This window comes from Oculina patagonica, chromosome 7 (assembly GCF_052425735.1).
Source record: "Oculina patagonica isolate OP01 chromosome 7, crgOcupat, whole genome shotgun sequence".
NCBI classification, from domain to species: Eukaryota; Metazoa; Cnidaria; class Anthozoa; order Scleractinia; family Oculinidae; genus Oculina; species Oculina patagonica.
The window spans coordinates 8,359,967-8,377,759 of record NC_135764.1 but is presented as its reverse complement, the minus strand read 5'-3'; the positions used below and the strand labels follow the sequence as shown (position 1 = coordinate 8,377,759).

General features: G+C 38.8%; 4 protein-coding genes across 4 annotated transcripts in view; 3 read left to right on the top strand and 1 right to left on the bottom strand.

Annotated features, from left to right (window-relative positions):
* The window catches only part of LOC144661647 (lysophosphatidic acid receptor 3-like), a 668,415-nt gene that overhangs the window by 321,151 nt on the left and 329,471 nt on the right, over positions 1-17,793 (bottom strand). The gene's annotated exons all lie outside the window — the stretch shown is intronic.
* On the top strand, positions 2,343-2,882 carry LOC144659165 (kelch-like protein 21). The gene has a single exon (XM_078519605.1). The coding sequence runs from the start codon at positions 2,343-2,345 to the stop codon at positions 2,880-2,882; it is 540 nt and encodes a 179-aa protein (XP_078375731.1).
* Positions 7,722-10,028, top strand: LOC144659164 (kelch-like protein 40). Its single transcript, XM_078519604.1, has 2 exons — positions 7,722-9,315; positions 10,003-10,028. The coding sequence occupies exons 1-2, from the start codon at positions 7,722-7,724 to the stop codon at positions 10,026-10,028; spliced, it is 1,620 nt and encodes a 539-aa protein (XP_078375730.1).
* On the top strand, positions 13,789-14,778 carry LOC144659163 (kelch-like protein 2). The gene has a single exon (XM_078519603.1). It carries the CDS (start codon positions 13,789-13,791, stop codon positions 14,776-14,778), a length of 990 nt encoding a protein of 329 aa, XP_078375729.1.

Genomic DNA, 17,793 nt, shown 5'->3' with positions numbered 1-17,793 from the left:
AGCTCGGCAAAAAGGAGAAAACAAAAACAAAAAGAAAAAAAAACATTTTCCTTGATAGCTCGCAGGGTATCGCAATTGACCCATTCGACCATGAATCGTGTATGATGTCTGCTTCACCACGGACCGTTTGCATAAATTATCATAAAAACAGCTATGCTCATTAATCGGGCGGGGCCTGGGCCCGATTCATAATCTGTGTCAGATTTTGTCGTTTTTTTTTGTCGGTAAATCGTTCCAGAACTTGCGAAATATTACGTTCAAATCGTACAAGTTTTAATGTTCACTCCCTGGAAGCTGTGTTACAAATTCATTCCCGTCTAATTTTACGAGTACTCTATGCTCTGTTAAACGCGAAATATATATATATTTTTGTGTCCGACATTTAAGTCTTGACTTGGAGCGAGTACTGGAGATTCGCATAGCAAAATCTTGCTTTCTTTGCCATGTCCAAACTATTATTGTGAACGCAATACCAATTAATAAATTCCACGGCTCAGACACGCACAATTTTCTGACGGCTTCAAAACTTTCGAAATTCAAATACTTTTCGAAACATTTCTTGGTCTTATCTTGAAAAAAAAAAAAAAATCAATCTGAAACATCTTTTTGGAGATTCTTACGTTTGTCTCAGAGCGAGTACTAAATTTTCAAATTGTGAAAGCTATTTTCGTAGTAAACACTACGTCATTCACGCAATTTTGTCTTCGCCGGAAACTGCAAGCGTCACTGCAGTGCATTTTTTTCAGCCAGACTCCACTTTAAAGAAATTTTATGAGGAAGAACTGTTTTATTGAAGCGTTTGACTCAGAGTGAAAACAAAACGCCGTATTACATACCCGGACTGTACTGAATACCGCAAAACAACGCAGTTTGACATGTACAAGTGGTGCAAGCTAAATAAAGAACCATTAGGTCATGACAGGTGAGCTGTGATGCAATAGCATTGTTGAGCCGGCTCTTTAGTCACGGTCACGCAAGATTTAATATTTAATAGCGATCAGCTGATCACTCGCGTTTAAAATGAACACTCTGCTTTCTGAAATGTATAATTTTGTTTCATTCCATATTTTACAAGAAGAGAGGGCTGAATATAATCACATAGAGAAAACAAAGACCGCTTGGACATGTCCAAGCTATTTAAAACTACCAACACGTCAGACCCATGTCACGCGATCTCTCGCTTGTAGCTATAAATAATCATTCACCTATTTTCTGTTTGAATACTCTGCGCTCTGTTTGTGTGAAATACTTATTGTTGTGTTACTCAAGCGTTTGGCTCGGAGCAAGTACAAGTCGTACAATTTAGCCGGAACGTGTTAAATATTGCAAAACAACGACTTATTTTTTGGATATAAATAATCATTCACCTATTTTCTGTTTGAATACTCTGCGCTCTGTTTGTGTGAAATACTTATTGTTGTGTTACTCAAGCGTTTGGCTCGGAGCAAGTACAAGTCGTACAATTTAGCCGGAACGTGTTAAATATTGCAAAACAACGACTTATTTTCTGGATATATTGAGGCTTCGGAGTCGGACATCCATGAATTCGAATGTTTCAAAGGAATCCGTGGCTGAGGTGTTAATATCAAGACGATCTTTGAACAATAATCCAACTCCTCCTCCTCTACCGTGTGGTCTAGGGACATTTTTAGTTTTTAAATTTTTAACTTTTAAAACTTCACTCTCTGCATGTATAGATATTTTAGCTCAATAGATTAATTTAGTTAGGTATTTTTATATTTTATTTTTATATTTTAGCATAGTGATTGTAAAGCGCTATGAAAGACTAGCTAAATAGCGCTATAAATAGCCATTCTTGTGTGATGAAAAAAGCAGCAACCAATTGATATTCAACAATTGGACAAGTTTTCTATAAGCGTGCTGTCAATAGAACGCGCTTAGCCTCTACTAATGTTTGTATGAAGCGATTTCTAAACTTTGATGATTGTTAATTGTCATCAATATAAATTGTACCGCTTAATACATTTTCAGTCTGGTCTTTACTTCACTCATAGTTAGTAACTAAGTATGCTTCACTACAGTAAATGTCACGTACGGAATCGAGAGTAATTCTCTGTCTTCATTTTTCAACACCAGCAAAAAGAAAACAATTATTATTTCCTATGGGCTCATTCCATTCCCTTTCAGATCTTTTATTTATATTTTGCCATAAAGCAGTTGCTGGAGTACATGACGTCAAAGAGCTAAGATAAATTTTCCGCTTTTAGGCTCATGCTAGCAATGCTTCCATAAATTAAAATATCTTCAAAATACGTCTGCTCTTACGAGGTTGGAAATTTCTGACTGATCCTGAAAAGAACATAATAAATCGACAGGACACGATGCAGCCACAGGCCGAAGATGATTTAAGGGAAGTAACTTTGGTGGTGAAAGACGGAAATCAGGTCAATGTGCCTAGAAGCGTGCTTTCAACGGCGAGTCCTTTCTTTGCTGCACTTCTTAACAGCGACATGAGGGAGAATAGAGAAGGAATCATTCGCTTGGAGCACATAACTGACACTGTTATGAGAGATGTCCTTCAATTCATGCGCGCTGATATTGTAAAGGTAACTCCAACAAATGTGCTAGACCTGATTGAGGCAGCAGAATATTTTATGCTTCCAAGCCTCAAAACTATTGCTGGGAGATACAAAGCTATAGACTACAGGCTATCACCTTCGGAATGCATTTCACTTTATTATTTCCTCGAGAAATACCAATGCGAGGAGCTCGTGATCCGCAACGTAAAACAATTCATTTTCTCAAACATCGCCGCTGTGACAGAATCTCAAGTCGATCACCTGTTGTCCTCGCGAAAGTGGACCCTCGGCAGTTTGGTACTATTCCAGGTTCAAGTACCACAGAGGCACTCATCAGTATGACGCATGCGTGGAACTGCGCCACCGATGGAAACGGGGCTACTGTGAGGGTAGTGCTATTCGACTTCAAGAAAGCATTCGATCTTATTGATCATAAAATCCTGATCCAAAAGCTTCGCCTCTTTGACATTCATGAGGCCGTCATCGCTTGGATCTTGGACTTCCTATGTTGTCGCAAACAACGAGTGAAACTTGGTCAGGATTGTTTTTCAGAGTGGTGTGATGTCAGGGGACCAAATTAGGCCCCTGGCTCTTTATTATAATGATCAACGACCTTGATGTCCCTGGCATTGAGTTATGGAAGTATGTCGATGATACCACGACCTCTGAAACAATACCCAAGGGACAAGCAAGCAACATCCAGACCGCTGTGGACACTTTTGCCTCGCGCGCTAGCTCTGACAAGTTCCAGCTAAACGAGGCTAAGTGCAAGGAACTGAGGATTAGTTTTAGTACCAAGAAGACTCTCGAGCTTGATCCAATTGTTATTAATGGCAGGCAAATTGATATCGTTGAGTATGCTAAGATTCTGGGCGTAACCGTTTCGAGCGACCTTAAATGGAACCATCACATCGCTGAAGTTGTTAAGAAAGCTAGAAAACGCCTGTATTGTCTTTCTCAGTTAAAGCGTTCAGGCCTAGGTCCTAACGAGTTAGTACAGTTCTATCGTACCTGCATTCGCCCTATCACTGAATATGCCTGTCCAGTTTTCAATGAAAGTCTACCTGCGTATCTTTCTCGTGAGCTAGAAGCAGTGCAAAAGAGGGCGATGCGCATCATTTTTCCGTTTTTTACGTATGAAGAAGCGCTCGACAAGGCAAGTCTAGTCACTCTGTCAGGTCGAAGACAAGCCCTGACGGACAAATTGTTTAACAACATTTTAGAGAACAATGACAGTAGGCTGAGGAATTTACTGCCCCCACGGAATCTTAGTAGTTATAACCTCAGAAAGTCACGCCAGTTTAACCCTGTTTTTAAGACTAATAGATTTAGAAATAGTTTTATTGTCTCTAATGTACTTAAGTTTGGATTTTAATCACTCTTGTATAGTTCTTTAAATATTTTTACATTTTATCGTTAGTTTTTATAGTTTTATAAATTTGTAAATATGACATAATTCAACCTTTTAGGTTGCGAAGTTAATTTAATTGTATTAATAAACTATCTATCTATCTATCTAACTTGGAAAGCCAACAAGTGGAGCAGTGGATTTCCAGTGACGAGATAGCTGTTAGTTCAGAGGACGACGTGTTCAAACTTATACTAAAGTGGATAGAAGAAAATAAGGACAGCCGAAAAGAAAACTTCGCAGAGTTATTTCGTCACGTGCGGCTCGCTTTCTTGTCGCGTGACTTTTTGAAAACGGATGTCGTGACAAACAAACTGGTGAAAGAAAATTCCGAATGTTTGAAGCTCGTGAGAGACGCTATGCAGGGGATTTATTGCACAACCGATAATAATCTTCCACCTTCCCCAAGAAAGTGGCGGGACACACACCTAGTTGTTTGCGTAGGCAAGAAGACCTTATGCTTTGATCCCGATCAAAACAGGTGGTATCGACTGGCCAGCCGAAAAACTTATTCTTATTATCGATACAACCTGTCGGCATTTCAAGGGGAAGTTGTATTTCGTACCAAATTGTAAATTAAGTAAATTTAACGTTGCAACAGAGCGATATGATCCTTTCTACAATAGTTGGAATTCTTTAGATTGGACATTTAGTCATTTATGTCCAAGTGTAATTTTGACAGTTGTGAGCGAAGACATGTATGCCGTCTTTAACACGGACTATTCTGTGGAAAACAATCAGCCCAAAAAAGAAGGGTACTTAATGAAATACAGGGTTGAATCAAATTCATGGCAACAAGTTTCGTCACTGCTGTATGATGAACAAACCGCAGCTTCAGGGGCTTGTTGTGTCGCCCTGGACAACTATCTGTCTATTATTGGTGGGTGCTGGCGCCACGAAGACTACGTATCTGGAGTGACACCCTCGGAAAGCGCAGGCAGATTTGACACCACTGCAAAAAGATGGGAGAAGATAGCAAACATGCAACATGCTAGGATCAACGTTTGTGGTGCGGCCGCGCGAGGGAAGATTTTCATTGCTGGTGGAGTGATAGACAGTGGTAGATTTTTTTCATCAAGAGTTGTTGCCTCCGAAACGTGTGAAATGTACAACGTGTTAACAAACGAGTGGCAGTTTATAGCAAGTTTGAATGCACCTCGCTCACGTGCCAGCATGGTATGCATTCAGGGAACACTGTATGTTATGGGTGGGCGCCACTGGGAGAACGGCATAGTTCCTTCACATGCTTCAGTGGTAGAAAGCTACGACTTCGAGAGGAATGAGTGGAAACCAAAGACAAAAATACCGACGATGTCAAAACATCCCAATTTAAACTGGCATGAGATTAAGGCTTGCACACTAAGAGGCATTAAAAAAACTCTTTGGAAGCCGATCACCAGTGATCTTACAGTTTCTTGGTCGCCTGAGACATATAAAGAGTAAACTTACTTTTATGAGATATCTTAAGCGGATAACAAGGCTATCCGTGTTTCTCTTATCTTTTTCAGTTTTTCTGCCTTATTAACAGCATTCATTTTAAGCATGATGATACGTCAAAACCAGGATAAAGTAAAGTAGCCTCGTGTATTTAATCGACTGCAATCAGGGCGCGAGTTTTATGATTAGTGATTTTTGCCCTTCAGTTTTCCAGAGCGACTATTCTGAAAAATATTCTGCGAAATGATTGCATGCCAGGCATAAAAAATTCAAAGTTTCAGTGCAAGTGTTTCAACCGAATGAAAAAAAATTGTCAGATTGCAAATCTTAGCAATGTCCAAACATTTACATAAATTTAACACTATAAAGCTCTTTCTTATATTAGAAGATGATGGCGATAACTTTTTGACAAAATTAAACCAAATAAAAGCAAATGACGGCAAACAAGAAACACAAATATTGGTTGAATGCTGAAAAGTTTGGACGCCAATTGTGGCTTCAGAGAGACACTTTATTGTGACGCATGTTTGATATTATGCTTGGATGGCTGAAAGGTAACCGACAATTCATTTGAATAGGTTGTGGTTTGCCAGTTATCTAACAGTTCTTTTGTCGCTTAAGACATATAAAGAGTTTTTAGATATATCACGCGGAAGACAAGGCTATTTGTGTTTCTCTTATCTTTTTTTGTTTTTCTGCATCATCAAGATCCATCAACCGCATTCAATTTTAAACATGATACATTAAAACCTGGATAACGTGAAGTAGCCTCGTGCTAATCGACTGAAATCAGGGCGCTCGTTTTATGATCGAATCAAACTTTCATTATTTCTAATATGCAGTAGCAATTTGATATTTGTTTTAGATAGATAAGCATTACGTTCAATTCTGCTCACTACAGGTCGATGGAATGATGTTGAGTTATTTGAGTTTTCAACAAATAACAGTCGCCGAACAGTGTTTAGACGACTTCTCAATAAACTTGAAATGGGTTTTCAGGATGCTTCCCCTCAGTGTAGTTTAATACGTTCTACTAGCTAGTTATAGTTTCGCATTTAGTAAAGTAGCTGAAATTCACATCATATGAGAAAAGGTGGATTTATTCTTTCAAACGTTGCAACGGAAATTAGGGTTGTTCATAATTTTTCCCATATTCATCAATAATGAAGCTTTCTACAATTTATCTCTTTCGTTTACATAGTGTCATTACAAGGTAGTGCTTAACATATTTTTTTATTTAATAGTCCTTTTCCGGTAGCTACACATGTGCTCTCATCGAGCGAATGTTTGTGGCCAATATTTTAGTGAGCTCTTGAGATGAAATGCTTTGCATCCTGGAGACTTAAGTGGAGCCAGTTTATTTCTTAAGCAAATTCAAACCCTGTAGTCTCGTCGTTGCCCCCCCCCCCCCCCAAAAAAAAAAAAAAAAAAAAAAAAAAAAAAACAGTAACTCGCTAGATCCCTGTTATAAAAAAGGGACGAGTTTAAAATTTCATGCTGAGCTAAGTAGTGCCTGTGTGCCAAAACAATTTCTTAAAACATTTATCAATACATTACGGAAATATTAAATCCTGAAGAAACGCTCAAGAAATATGAACATTTAAAAAAAAAAACGCTAGATAGCTCATCGTTAAACAAAAACATAAATATTTTTTAGCTTTGTTGAAAATAACTTCTTTTCTTCGCCCTGGTGAGTCGCCGTCTTTAGTCGCCGTAATATTTCCTCAGTTTACGTACAGCTAAAATTAGTCCGACAATACGTGATAAGCCTACGCATCGGTGACTGGACAGCCTGAGGCGAGCATGTTTCAACAAAAACTGGATATTGGACCTTCTCTGTGTGTGGCTAACGACTGATAAAGTTATTGCATACATATTCAGTAACAACGTGAAATCAGGACCTTAAATTATGGCAAACCTGAGAAAGCCTATATTTTCACAGATAAAAGTTAATATGCAAGATTAATTTGTAATTTTTTTAATTCGGTCCATCCAAAAAATATGCCATCGAGCGGTTGCTATAGCATAGATGACGTCAGTGGCTTAAGGGTTGTTTTCCTGTTTGGACTTGCAAAGCTACAAAGCCATCATTACAACATAGCCCCACTTGTTTTGATATTTTTAGTTAGAGCCAAATTCCTGCACAACGTCTCTTTCTGAGAGGAAAGGATGAATCCTCAAGACATGGTGCAGTCAAAACAGAAAGAAAACAAGCGAGAACCCTCAAAGACAGTGGACTATGGCATCGCATTTCGAATTGTTTATACAAAACGGCAGATTCAAACGATGTTACTTTGCTAGTCAAAGGCGGAAAACAGATCAGGGCGAGTAGAAACATGCTTTCAGTGGCAAGTCCTTTCTTTTCTGCACTTCTCGACAGCGACATGAGGGAAAATAGAGAAGGAACCATTCGCTTGGAGCACATGACTGAAACTGTTATGAGAGACATTCTCGAATTCATGCAGTCTGGCAAAACAGAGGTAACTCAAACGAATGCACAAGACCTGATCGAGGCAGCAGATTATTTGTTTCTCCCAAACCTGAAAATCTTCGCTGGGAGATTCATGAAAGAGAACTTAACAATTTCCAACTGTATTTTAATGTATTATTTCGCTGAGAAATACAGATGTGACGAACTCGTGGTCAACGTCAGGGAATTTATCTTGTCAAACTTCGCCCTTGTGGCGGAATCTCGAGATTTTCTTGACTTGGAAAGTCAGCAAGTGGAGAAGTGGATTTCATGTGATGCGATCGTTGTTGCTACAGAGGTTGAGGTCTTCGAAATCATACTTAAATGGATAAAAGAAGACAAAAGCGAAAGGAAAGGGAAACTCGCGGAGTTATTTCGTCACGTGCGGCTGGCTTTTGTAACGCGTGACTTTTTAAAAAGAGATGTCATGACAAATGAACTTGTGAAAGAAAGTCCCCGCTGTTTGAAGCTTGTGAGCGACGCTTTAAAGTTTATATATCAAAACACAGATAGGGCTTCGCCAATGCCACCAAGAATTTATTGGAAGCATACTCACCTTGTCGTTTTAGTCAATTCGGACTTGACTTTGTGTTATGATCCCGATCGAAAAGAATGGTATCGATTGAAAAGGGGGGGAAATTTTTTTCGTGAAAATTACAACTTAACAACCTTTCAAGGAAGACTGTATTATTCATCGTTTGGTGATCCATGTGTTGCTAAACAATATGATCCTTTTCTTAATTTCTGGTCTTCGTTAGACTGGAAATCAAGTGCATTAGACGTAATATACATGACAACGCTAACAGTCGTTGGTGGCATAATGTACGCAGTTGTTGAACAATCTCATGAGAGATCCAAAATTAGTGTGAAAAGTAAACTTATAAAATACGACAATAAATCCAATTCTTGGAATCCAGTTTTAACATTTGTATATGAGGGATGCAGTGGAACTTATGGAGCTTGCGCTGTCGCCATGGACAATTACCTGTATCTTATTGGTGGAAGGCGGGGCAACGATTTCGAAGCGACAGCCATGCAGACCGCTGGCAGATTTAATATCACTGAAATGAAATGGGAGAAGATAGCGAACATACAACAGGCTAGGTGGCTTGCTTGTGGTGTGGCCGCGCGAGGGAAGATTTTCATTGCTGGCGGCTGGATTTATTATGATAGGCCATCCTTTCTGGCCACAGAAAAGTGTGAAGTTTACAACTCACTTACAAACGAATGGCACTTTATAGCAAGTTTGAATAAACTCCGAGCGCGTGGCAGCATGGTCTGTTTTGAAGGAACACTGTATGTAGTGGGTGGACTCCACCACAATAAATCCCTCAATCCTTTACATGCGTTAGTCATCGAATGCTACAACTTCGAGAAGGACACTTGGAAACCAATCACGAAAATACCGATTTCGTTAAATAAAACCGATTTCATGTCGAACGGGGCTGATATTATGGCAAGTACACTACAGAAGAAAAAAAAAAAAAAAAAAAAAAAAAAAAAAAAAAAAAAAAAAAAAAAAAAAAAAAAAAAAAAAAAAACCACCCCCAAAAAAAAAAAAAAAGCCCCCCCCACACCGCGCGGAAATAATTCAAACAATCCCGCTAACTCGAACTAACTTCAATTTTCCTTGGATTTGACCCCACATTTCGGTCATTTCTACTCGTTAACTCGAACTCGGATAACTCGAAAACCCCGCTTACTCTAACTAAATTTCGTTTCCATTGATCAAAATTTAATTTGGGTCAAATTTTCCTTCGATAACTCGACTTCCGGTTCTTGCAACTCGCCACGGTTGACACTCATTTTTCATAAACATGTTCATATGGATGTATGGTCGTATTGTATTTATAGAGTTTCTGACGAGATAAGTTTAATTTGCACTGTACTGTATACTGAAGTAGTGAAAAATTAGTAAACTATCAATCTTTAAATTTGCAAATGTACTGAAATATTCCATCGACCCGATATCTGGAAACCCTGCTTACTTTTTAGTTTCCCTTCAGAGTTCGAAATACCGGGGTTCTACTGTATCAGCCCTTCCTTACCGGACGTATCCTTTACTGACATCAATGAGCAAAAATAGTCAATTTCTAATCATAAGACCCCAACATGGATCTTATTGATTACTCCTCAACTTTTTTAAGCTATCTGTGAAACTGTTGCCCAGTGACTTGTATTGAATAAAGATTTAAAGCGAAAATATTATACAATGAATCATAAAGAATATTTTGACCAGTACGTATACATCCAGAATTCATTTATTGGCAATTTTTATCTTTTCAATCTTTTAATAGTCAACCCTTTCCATTAGGTGATCGAATTGGATATACGAAAAATCTTTGACCTTTAACCCTCGGACAAACAGGGAGGGGTGGGTGCCAGCGCAGACCCCGCCCTTGAGCTTTTTTCTTAGTTTTGAAAAGCATGTTAACTCTTTGATGCTGAAACTTTCAGTAGCTGTTTATTCATCCCTTGCACAAATTCTAGGATGTCACCTGTGTGTCTATAATTATTTGAGTTACCACGGCAACGTCATAATTACAAACAGGTTTGGTCAAAAATCGTCATTTTGACATAATTCTTTATTCTTCCAGTTTTTTTTAACAAAATTGTACGATTTGTTTATTTTTACATATCAGTGGCATTATGGCTTCATTTTGTATCAATTTCCGTTAATTTCGGACTTTTACGGAAAAAAGTAACATCAAAGATAGCGCATCCAAGAAGGTAACTCTAATGACGTCATAAGATGTTATATGATGTCTTCTCTGATAATATTGTAGCCAGTAAGGTGTAGCTCCTCGCCTGAGATATTCACATCAAGCCATGTTTCATTTAAATCAATAACGTGGGATTTATGCTCTTTACAAAGCAAGTGCAATGCATCCAGCTTGTGACGGAGAATGTGGATCCTCGGACGTTCAAGCAAACTTAAAACCCCACCGTCGTACAAGGCGGGAGTGGATGGAACCCCTCCTCTATTAAGGCAAAGCGAAATTATTTTACGCCGTGTAGAAAGCCCTTAGCTTACTCTACAAGATGACATAATTTTTGTTGGCTGTGATATCATATGACGTCACAAGACGTCATAAGAGCCACCATCTTAGATCTGCCATCTTGGATTTCACCATTTTCTTAGAAAATCAGAAAATATGAAGATTTTTGGCCAGACCTGCTTGTAATAATCGCAACGTCAAATATAATGGACACATGGTTGACATGTTAAAATTTCTGCAAGGGATGAATGAACAGATACGGAAAGTTTCAGCATCTTTTCAAAATTTCGAAAAAATCTCATGGGGGGTGGCATCCCCTCACCCCTTGTACGTCCGAGGGTTAAGCCTTTCACGTTGTAAGGAGGAGCAGATGCTGGCTCGGGATGCAGTGATACATAATTTTCCAGAAGAATAAAATTAGCGGCTAAGATGACATTGGTTAGCCGTGTGGCAAGAACGAACTTTAAACTTGCAGCCGATGCAAGTTGCTTGCCCGCAACTTGGCTTGACTCGTCGGTAAGAAGAGGTTGTCACTCTCGATTGAGTTGCGTATCTACCAGTTTTCAAAAACTGAATAAGTAACGAGAAAAAGGATGTCGTGACAAACAATCTTGTGAAAAAAAACTCCGAATGTTTGCATCTCAAGTAGGACGCTATGCATTTATTGTTCAACCGATAATAAGCTTCCACATTCACCTAAAAATTGGCATAGGCCAAAAGACCTTATGCTATGTTTCCGATCAAGAGAGGTGGTATCGAAAGGTGGTACCGAAAAACTTATTTTTATCATCGATACAACCTGTCGGCATTTCTAGCTCTTTGATTGGCTCAAAAACTCCAACTATGAGCGATTAGTCGGAGTTTGTCTAATATGGAGAATTGTGCGCCAAGTTTCCATAATGTCCGATATTGGCAGGTTTCAGGAGCTGTCGCCCAATAAAATCTAATAGATATTAGATAATGCTGTTGCAGAAAATACGAAGAAAGCCAAAAGTTTGGCATGAACATATTTAATGGTACGTATCTGGGAATTTCACTCAAAAACTAGCAACAATTGTTACGTTCCCTGTCGATATATATTTGGAACGGGCGCCCGTTCCAAATTACCAAGGGAAAAGCCCTGGGAACGAGGTTGCTCCTCTCGGTATAAATTGTATTCTCCGATAAACACTTTCAATAGTAATAGATACATTGACGTTCTACTAGTTGTTTACGCAGTTAGTATTCGCATCATATCAGCATAAGTGGATTTAACGAAAATTAGGATTGTTTATAATTTTACCCATATTCATCAATTTGTATCCTTTGTTTACATAATGCCATTACAAAGTTGTGCCTAACATATTAAGATGGTTTCCGCACAATTTTCGAGCAATACAGGCAAAAATAAAGTTACCAAAAAGACCTCTTAGCATGGCAACAGTTTTAGTACAACTAACAAAAACCTGCCAAAAATTTAGCACTCAAGCTGACCCCGCGAGAGAAAAATGGATTGACTTCAATTTTCTTGAGAATGCTTTAGAATTTAATTGCGGGGTCACTAAGACAAATGGATTTCGATGAGATCTTTTAAATAGTATACAAAATGTTGCCGTGCAATGAGTAGATTTTTGGTACTTAATTTTCGCACTCATTGCTCGAACTTTCAGCGGAATCCGTCTTAACTTGTCCTTTTTCTGTAGCTACCCCATGTGTTCTTAGCCTGAGTGTATACGTAGGCATTTCCTATGTCCTTTAATAACCGTCGGAAAAGGGACCGGCGTAGAAAGATAACTGAGAAGAAGTCTTCACGCAGGCCAAATGTGCTCTCAACGTGCCAATATTTAAATGAGCTATTAAGATGAAGTGTTTTTTTATCTTAAGAGACTTCAGACAGTGGAGTACTTGTTTCTAAAATAAACTTAAAGCCTCTAGACGCTTCGTTGCCAAAAAATGGCAACTCGACAAATATCTGTTATGCGTGCATGAATGGGATAAAGTATTAAAAATTTTGCAGCTGAGTAGAATAGTCACAACTAAAGGCCCGCGTGCCAAGAATATTTCCAACAACATCTATCTGTACATTACAGAAATGACAAATCCAGAAGAAACCCGTAAGAAATATGAAAGTTTACAAAGACCGGTAGATTGATCATCGTCTGAACATATTGCCATATTGTGTCAATCTATTACTCCCTTCGTACGTTCAGCTAAAATCAATCGGACAATACGTGATATGCCTACGCATCGCTGACTTGACAGCTTGAGGCAAGGTTATTGTTAATTGCTTCAACAAAAACTAGATATCCGGCCTTCATTTTTTGTGGCTCACGACTGATATTGGATACACGGCTGCTTAAAAAAAGTTATAATTATTACATGTATGTTCAGTAGCCACGTGAAATCACGCCCTCGAAAATTCACACTCTGACCTGAGAAAGCCTAAATTTCCACAGATAAAATATGGAAGTTTTTTTCCTTACAATTTTAAATTCGGTTCATCTGAAAAATATTCCATCGAGCGGTTGCTATAGAGTAGATGACGTCAGTGTCTTGAGAACAATTTCCTGTTTAGACTTGCAAAAGCTAACAAACTCAGGTCCGACGAGTTTGAAAATTTCGATACAAGCCGAAATCCTGAACAAAACAAACAAGAACCCTTAAAGAGAGAGAGAACTAGAGAGAACTATGATATCATAACGTTGGTGTTTAAATATGGAAAAGTGGTCAGGGCGAGTAGAAACATGCTTTTGGCAGCAAGTCCATTTCTTTCTACACGTCTCGAAAAACGATTGACGTAAGAGGGTTAAGAAATATTTTCGCGTTTTCGGCTCGCACATTCAAACGAAGCACATTTCTGCTGAATTGCCTTCAAAATTTACGCGTATTCTCACGAGGTTGGAAATTTCTGGCAATGTCAAGAAACTGAACAAAATATTCTTTTTCCGTGGGAAGATGATGAATCGACAAGAACTGATGCAGCCAAAAGTGGAAAATGATTCAAGGGAAGTAACTATGTTGTTCAAAGACAGAAGACAGATCAGGGCGAGTAGGAACATGCTTTCAGCGGCAAGTCCTTTCTTTTCTGCACTTCTCGGCAACGACATGAGAGAAAATAAAGAAGGAATCATTCGCTTGGAGCACATAACTGAAACTGTTATGAGAAACATTCTCGAATTCATGCAGTCTGGCAAAACAGAGGTAACTCAAATGAATGCAAAAGACCTGATCGAGGCAGCAGATTATTTGTTTCGTCCAAACCTGAAAATCTTTGCAGGGAGATTCTTAAAGGAGAACTTAACAATCTCCAACTGTTTTTCAATTTATTATTTCGCTGAGAAATACCAATGTGATGAACTCGTGGGCAACGCCAGGGAATTTATCTTGTCAAACTTTGCCCTTGTGGCGAAATCGGAAGAATTTCTTAACTTAGAAAGCCAACAAGTGGAGCAGTGGATTTCATGTGATAAGATGGTCGTTTCTTCAGAGGATGAGGTCTTCGAAATCATACTTAAATGGATAAAAGAAGACAAAGGCGAACGGAAAGGGAATTTTGTGGAGTTATTTCGTCACGTGCGGCTGGCTTTTGTAACGCGTGACTATTTAAAAACAAATGTCGTGACCAATAAACTTGTGAAAGAAAGTCCCCGCTGTTTGAGGCTTGTGAACGACGCTTTTAAACGTATTTATCATTATACGAATGGGGCTTCACCACTGTTAACTAGAAATTGGAAGCCCACTCACCTTGTCGTTTATGTCGGCGAGAGGCTAGCTTTGTGTTATGATCCCGTTCATAAAAATTGGTATCGACAGCCAGGGGGGAGGTATATTGGTCCATATGACAGTTTTTCACCATTTCAAGGAAAGCTGTACGTCTCATATCATCGCAATGTATGTGATGTTAAACAGTATGATCCTTTATGTATCCTGTTCCTCCTAGATTAGATGTCATGCATATAGACAAGTATGTATGTGTTGCTTATGCAAAGCTCTGTTTGCTGGGATAATAAAAGGCAAGACTACCATTTGGCAGATTTTGGCCACGGGTGTGGCCGTTTATTTTTTATATCAAGGATCGAAAGCTTAAAATATGGAAACCTTAAAGTATTATCCCAGCAAAGGTGAGGGAGAATCCGCCAACCCAAACCAATAACAACAGAACACAGGGAGCGGAGGGAGGGGAAACTTTTCTTCACTCGTGAACGCCATAAGCGTAAAGGCGATGTAACCGCGCCTTCATAACCTAAAAGCCCGCGAAAATGTAACCGGAAGTGATAGTAGGAGGGAATTTAACGGTAAGCTGGTAAATACTTACGAAACAAGCTACATAAAACCATTTATTTTTGCAAAATAAATATCCTTTTCTTGATTTACGGTTATCGTTGCAATTGAACCCAGAAATAAGTGAATTAGAAGCCACGTTCCCAACACTTCTAACAGTCGTGAGAGGAGAAATGTATCGGCAGTTGTTGAACATTGTGGGGTCCCCAAAATCAGACAGTATGCGAAAAGCGAACTAATTAAATACGACATTAAATCAAATTCTTGGAAATTGGTTTCATCATTTGTATTTGATGGAGACAGCGGAACTTATGGAGTTTGTTCTGTCGGCATGGACAATTATCTGTATCTTATTGGTGGGATGAGCTCTGAGAATTTCCCATCGAAAGCCATGCAAACCGCTGGTAGATTTAACATCACTGAAAAGAAATGGGAGAAGATAGCAAACATACAACAGACTAGGTGGTTTGCTTGTGGTGTAGCCGCGCGTGGAAAGATTTTCATTGCCGGCGGCAGGATTGGTTTTGAAAAGCCAATTATTCAAACATTCTGGCCACAGAAAAGTGTGAAGTGTACAACTCACTTACAAACGAATGGCACTTTATAGCAAGTTTGAATAATCCTCGAGCGCGTGGCAGCATGGTCTGCTTTGAAGGAACACTGTATGTCGTGGGTGGAATCCATTACAATGAATCTCACAATCCTTTATATGCGTTTCTCATTGAAAGCTATGACTTGAAGAGGAATACTTGGAAACCGAACACGACAATACCGATTTCGGTAAATCCAACCTATTCCACTTTGAATTTGGTTGATATTAAGGCATGTGCACTAGGATTTAACAGAGAACTGCTCAAGAAGCCGATCGTGAGACCGCTGGAAGTGTAAGGCGTAAATTCACGGCCCCCTTTACTTGGCGTATCCTTTACTAATATCAGTGATTATTAAATCCTCAACCTCGGATATTGCATTTCTAGTTTTCTGATTGGTTCACTGAATCCCGGTTATCAGCTCATATACCTATGTTTGACCTTATAATTTTATGGGAAATGAGTGCGGCAAGTGCCGCTCAGCGTAAAAATTGTCTGCGGGAAGCGACAGTTCCATCAGAAAAATGGTTGAAAACAGCAAATTTGGCGAGCTTTATGAACATGAAATAATCAGTGGTGCCTACAAAAACTACAGAAATGCCATAGTAAACTTATCTACACAAAACAGAAGGATTGATGAGAAAAGTTTAATTTATAATAATACTTGTATTAAAACGCACAACAAGAGCGAGTGAACGAAGTAGAAAAGGAGCAAATCATTTACGAGAGAACGGCAAACTGAAACAGTTTCATTCAGTGGCTCAGCACTTCTGTAAAGTTTGTTATCTTTCAATCTTGGTCTTGTCCTTTTATACTTCAATAAACCAGTTCCACTTTGAGTTCATTTTCGCATTAAGCTTAAATAATATAGGAGAATTGATGACAGCCGTGGAGCCGTACAATGTAGACACTTGCTTCGTTCGACTTGCACAGAACGTTTAGCTTTTAAATGTAAATCTTAACTCAGTTGTCACAATTTCCAGGATGTATAGACAACTTTAGGGGAGATTGTTCGATTAAAACCTTGAGAAGAAAACTCTTGATCGCTCGTGTGTTTCATTAAACTCAAGAAGTGAACACCGCACCACAAATTTTCCCGCCTCCTCACTATCACTTCGTTTACATCAAAATAAAATGTCCAGTCGATTCAAACTTAAAGAAGAATTTAATAAAACAATTATTCTATTCGCCCTTGTTGGATACGAGTCGTTATAGAAGAATAATTGTTAAGTAACAGCAGTCAATGCCCCATTCCCTCTATGGCGCAAGCCTGCAGGGAATCTTGGTAATTGTGTTCATCGAACCACGCGCAAGACCTAGCAACGATTAACACATCTACCACGATTCCCTGCAGGGATGCGCCATAGAGGGAATCGGGCATTACTATTTATTGGACCTCAACATTTTTAACATCGACGTCATTGATCGAATGATCCCTTGTCAACTTCGTCTCGGAGCTATTTATGAAAATAATTGTTGCCTAGTCAAGCATGTATTATTTAGCTGATTTGTTGGGAAATAACAATTTAATGGGAAAATATTGGACAAAAAAAATAAATGTTCTTTTGAAAATTAAGTCTGGGCTGTGTCCTATCTGGAAAATCAAAAGTTTTAAAAGGTACGAGGAACAATTTATAATTCTCCATAAGATAGACAAACAGTAATCAGTGAGTATTAATAGAACGAATGAACGATCAAAATGTCGCGGTCACAATACCTCGCTGATTTGATTGAAGTTTTGCATGTAATCATGATTTGGAGTCCTTACAACGAAGTGGATGTTTAGGTTATTTTAACCCTCAGACGTACAGGCAAATTCATATCCTCACCGTAGTACTGGGTGGGGGGGGGGGGGGGATGGATGGAACCCCAAGGTTTTCATTCTGTTAATGCGCAGCAAAATTTATTTACACGAAGTAGAAAGCCCTTAGCTTAGACTGCTTTGTCTACAAAATAAATCTGTTGGCTATGACGTTATGCTGCCATCTTGAATGTTACCATTTTCTTAGAAGGAAATATAAACGAAAATGTCAAACAAAAATGACGATTTTTGGCCAGACCAAGTCAAAAATTATGGACACATAGTTTC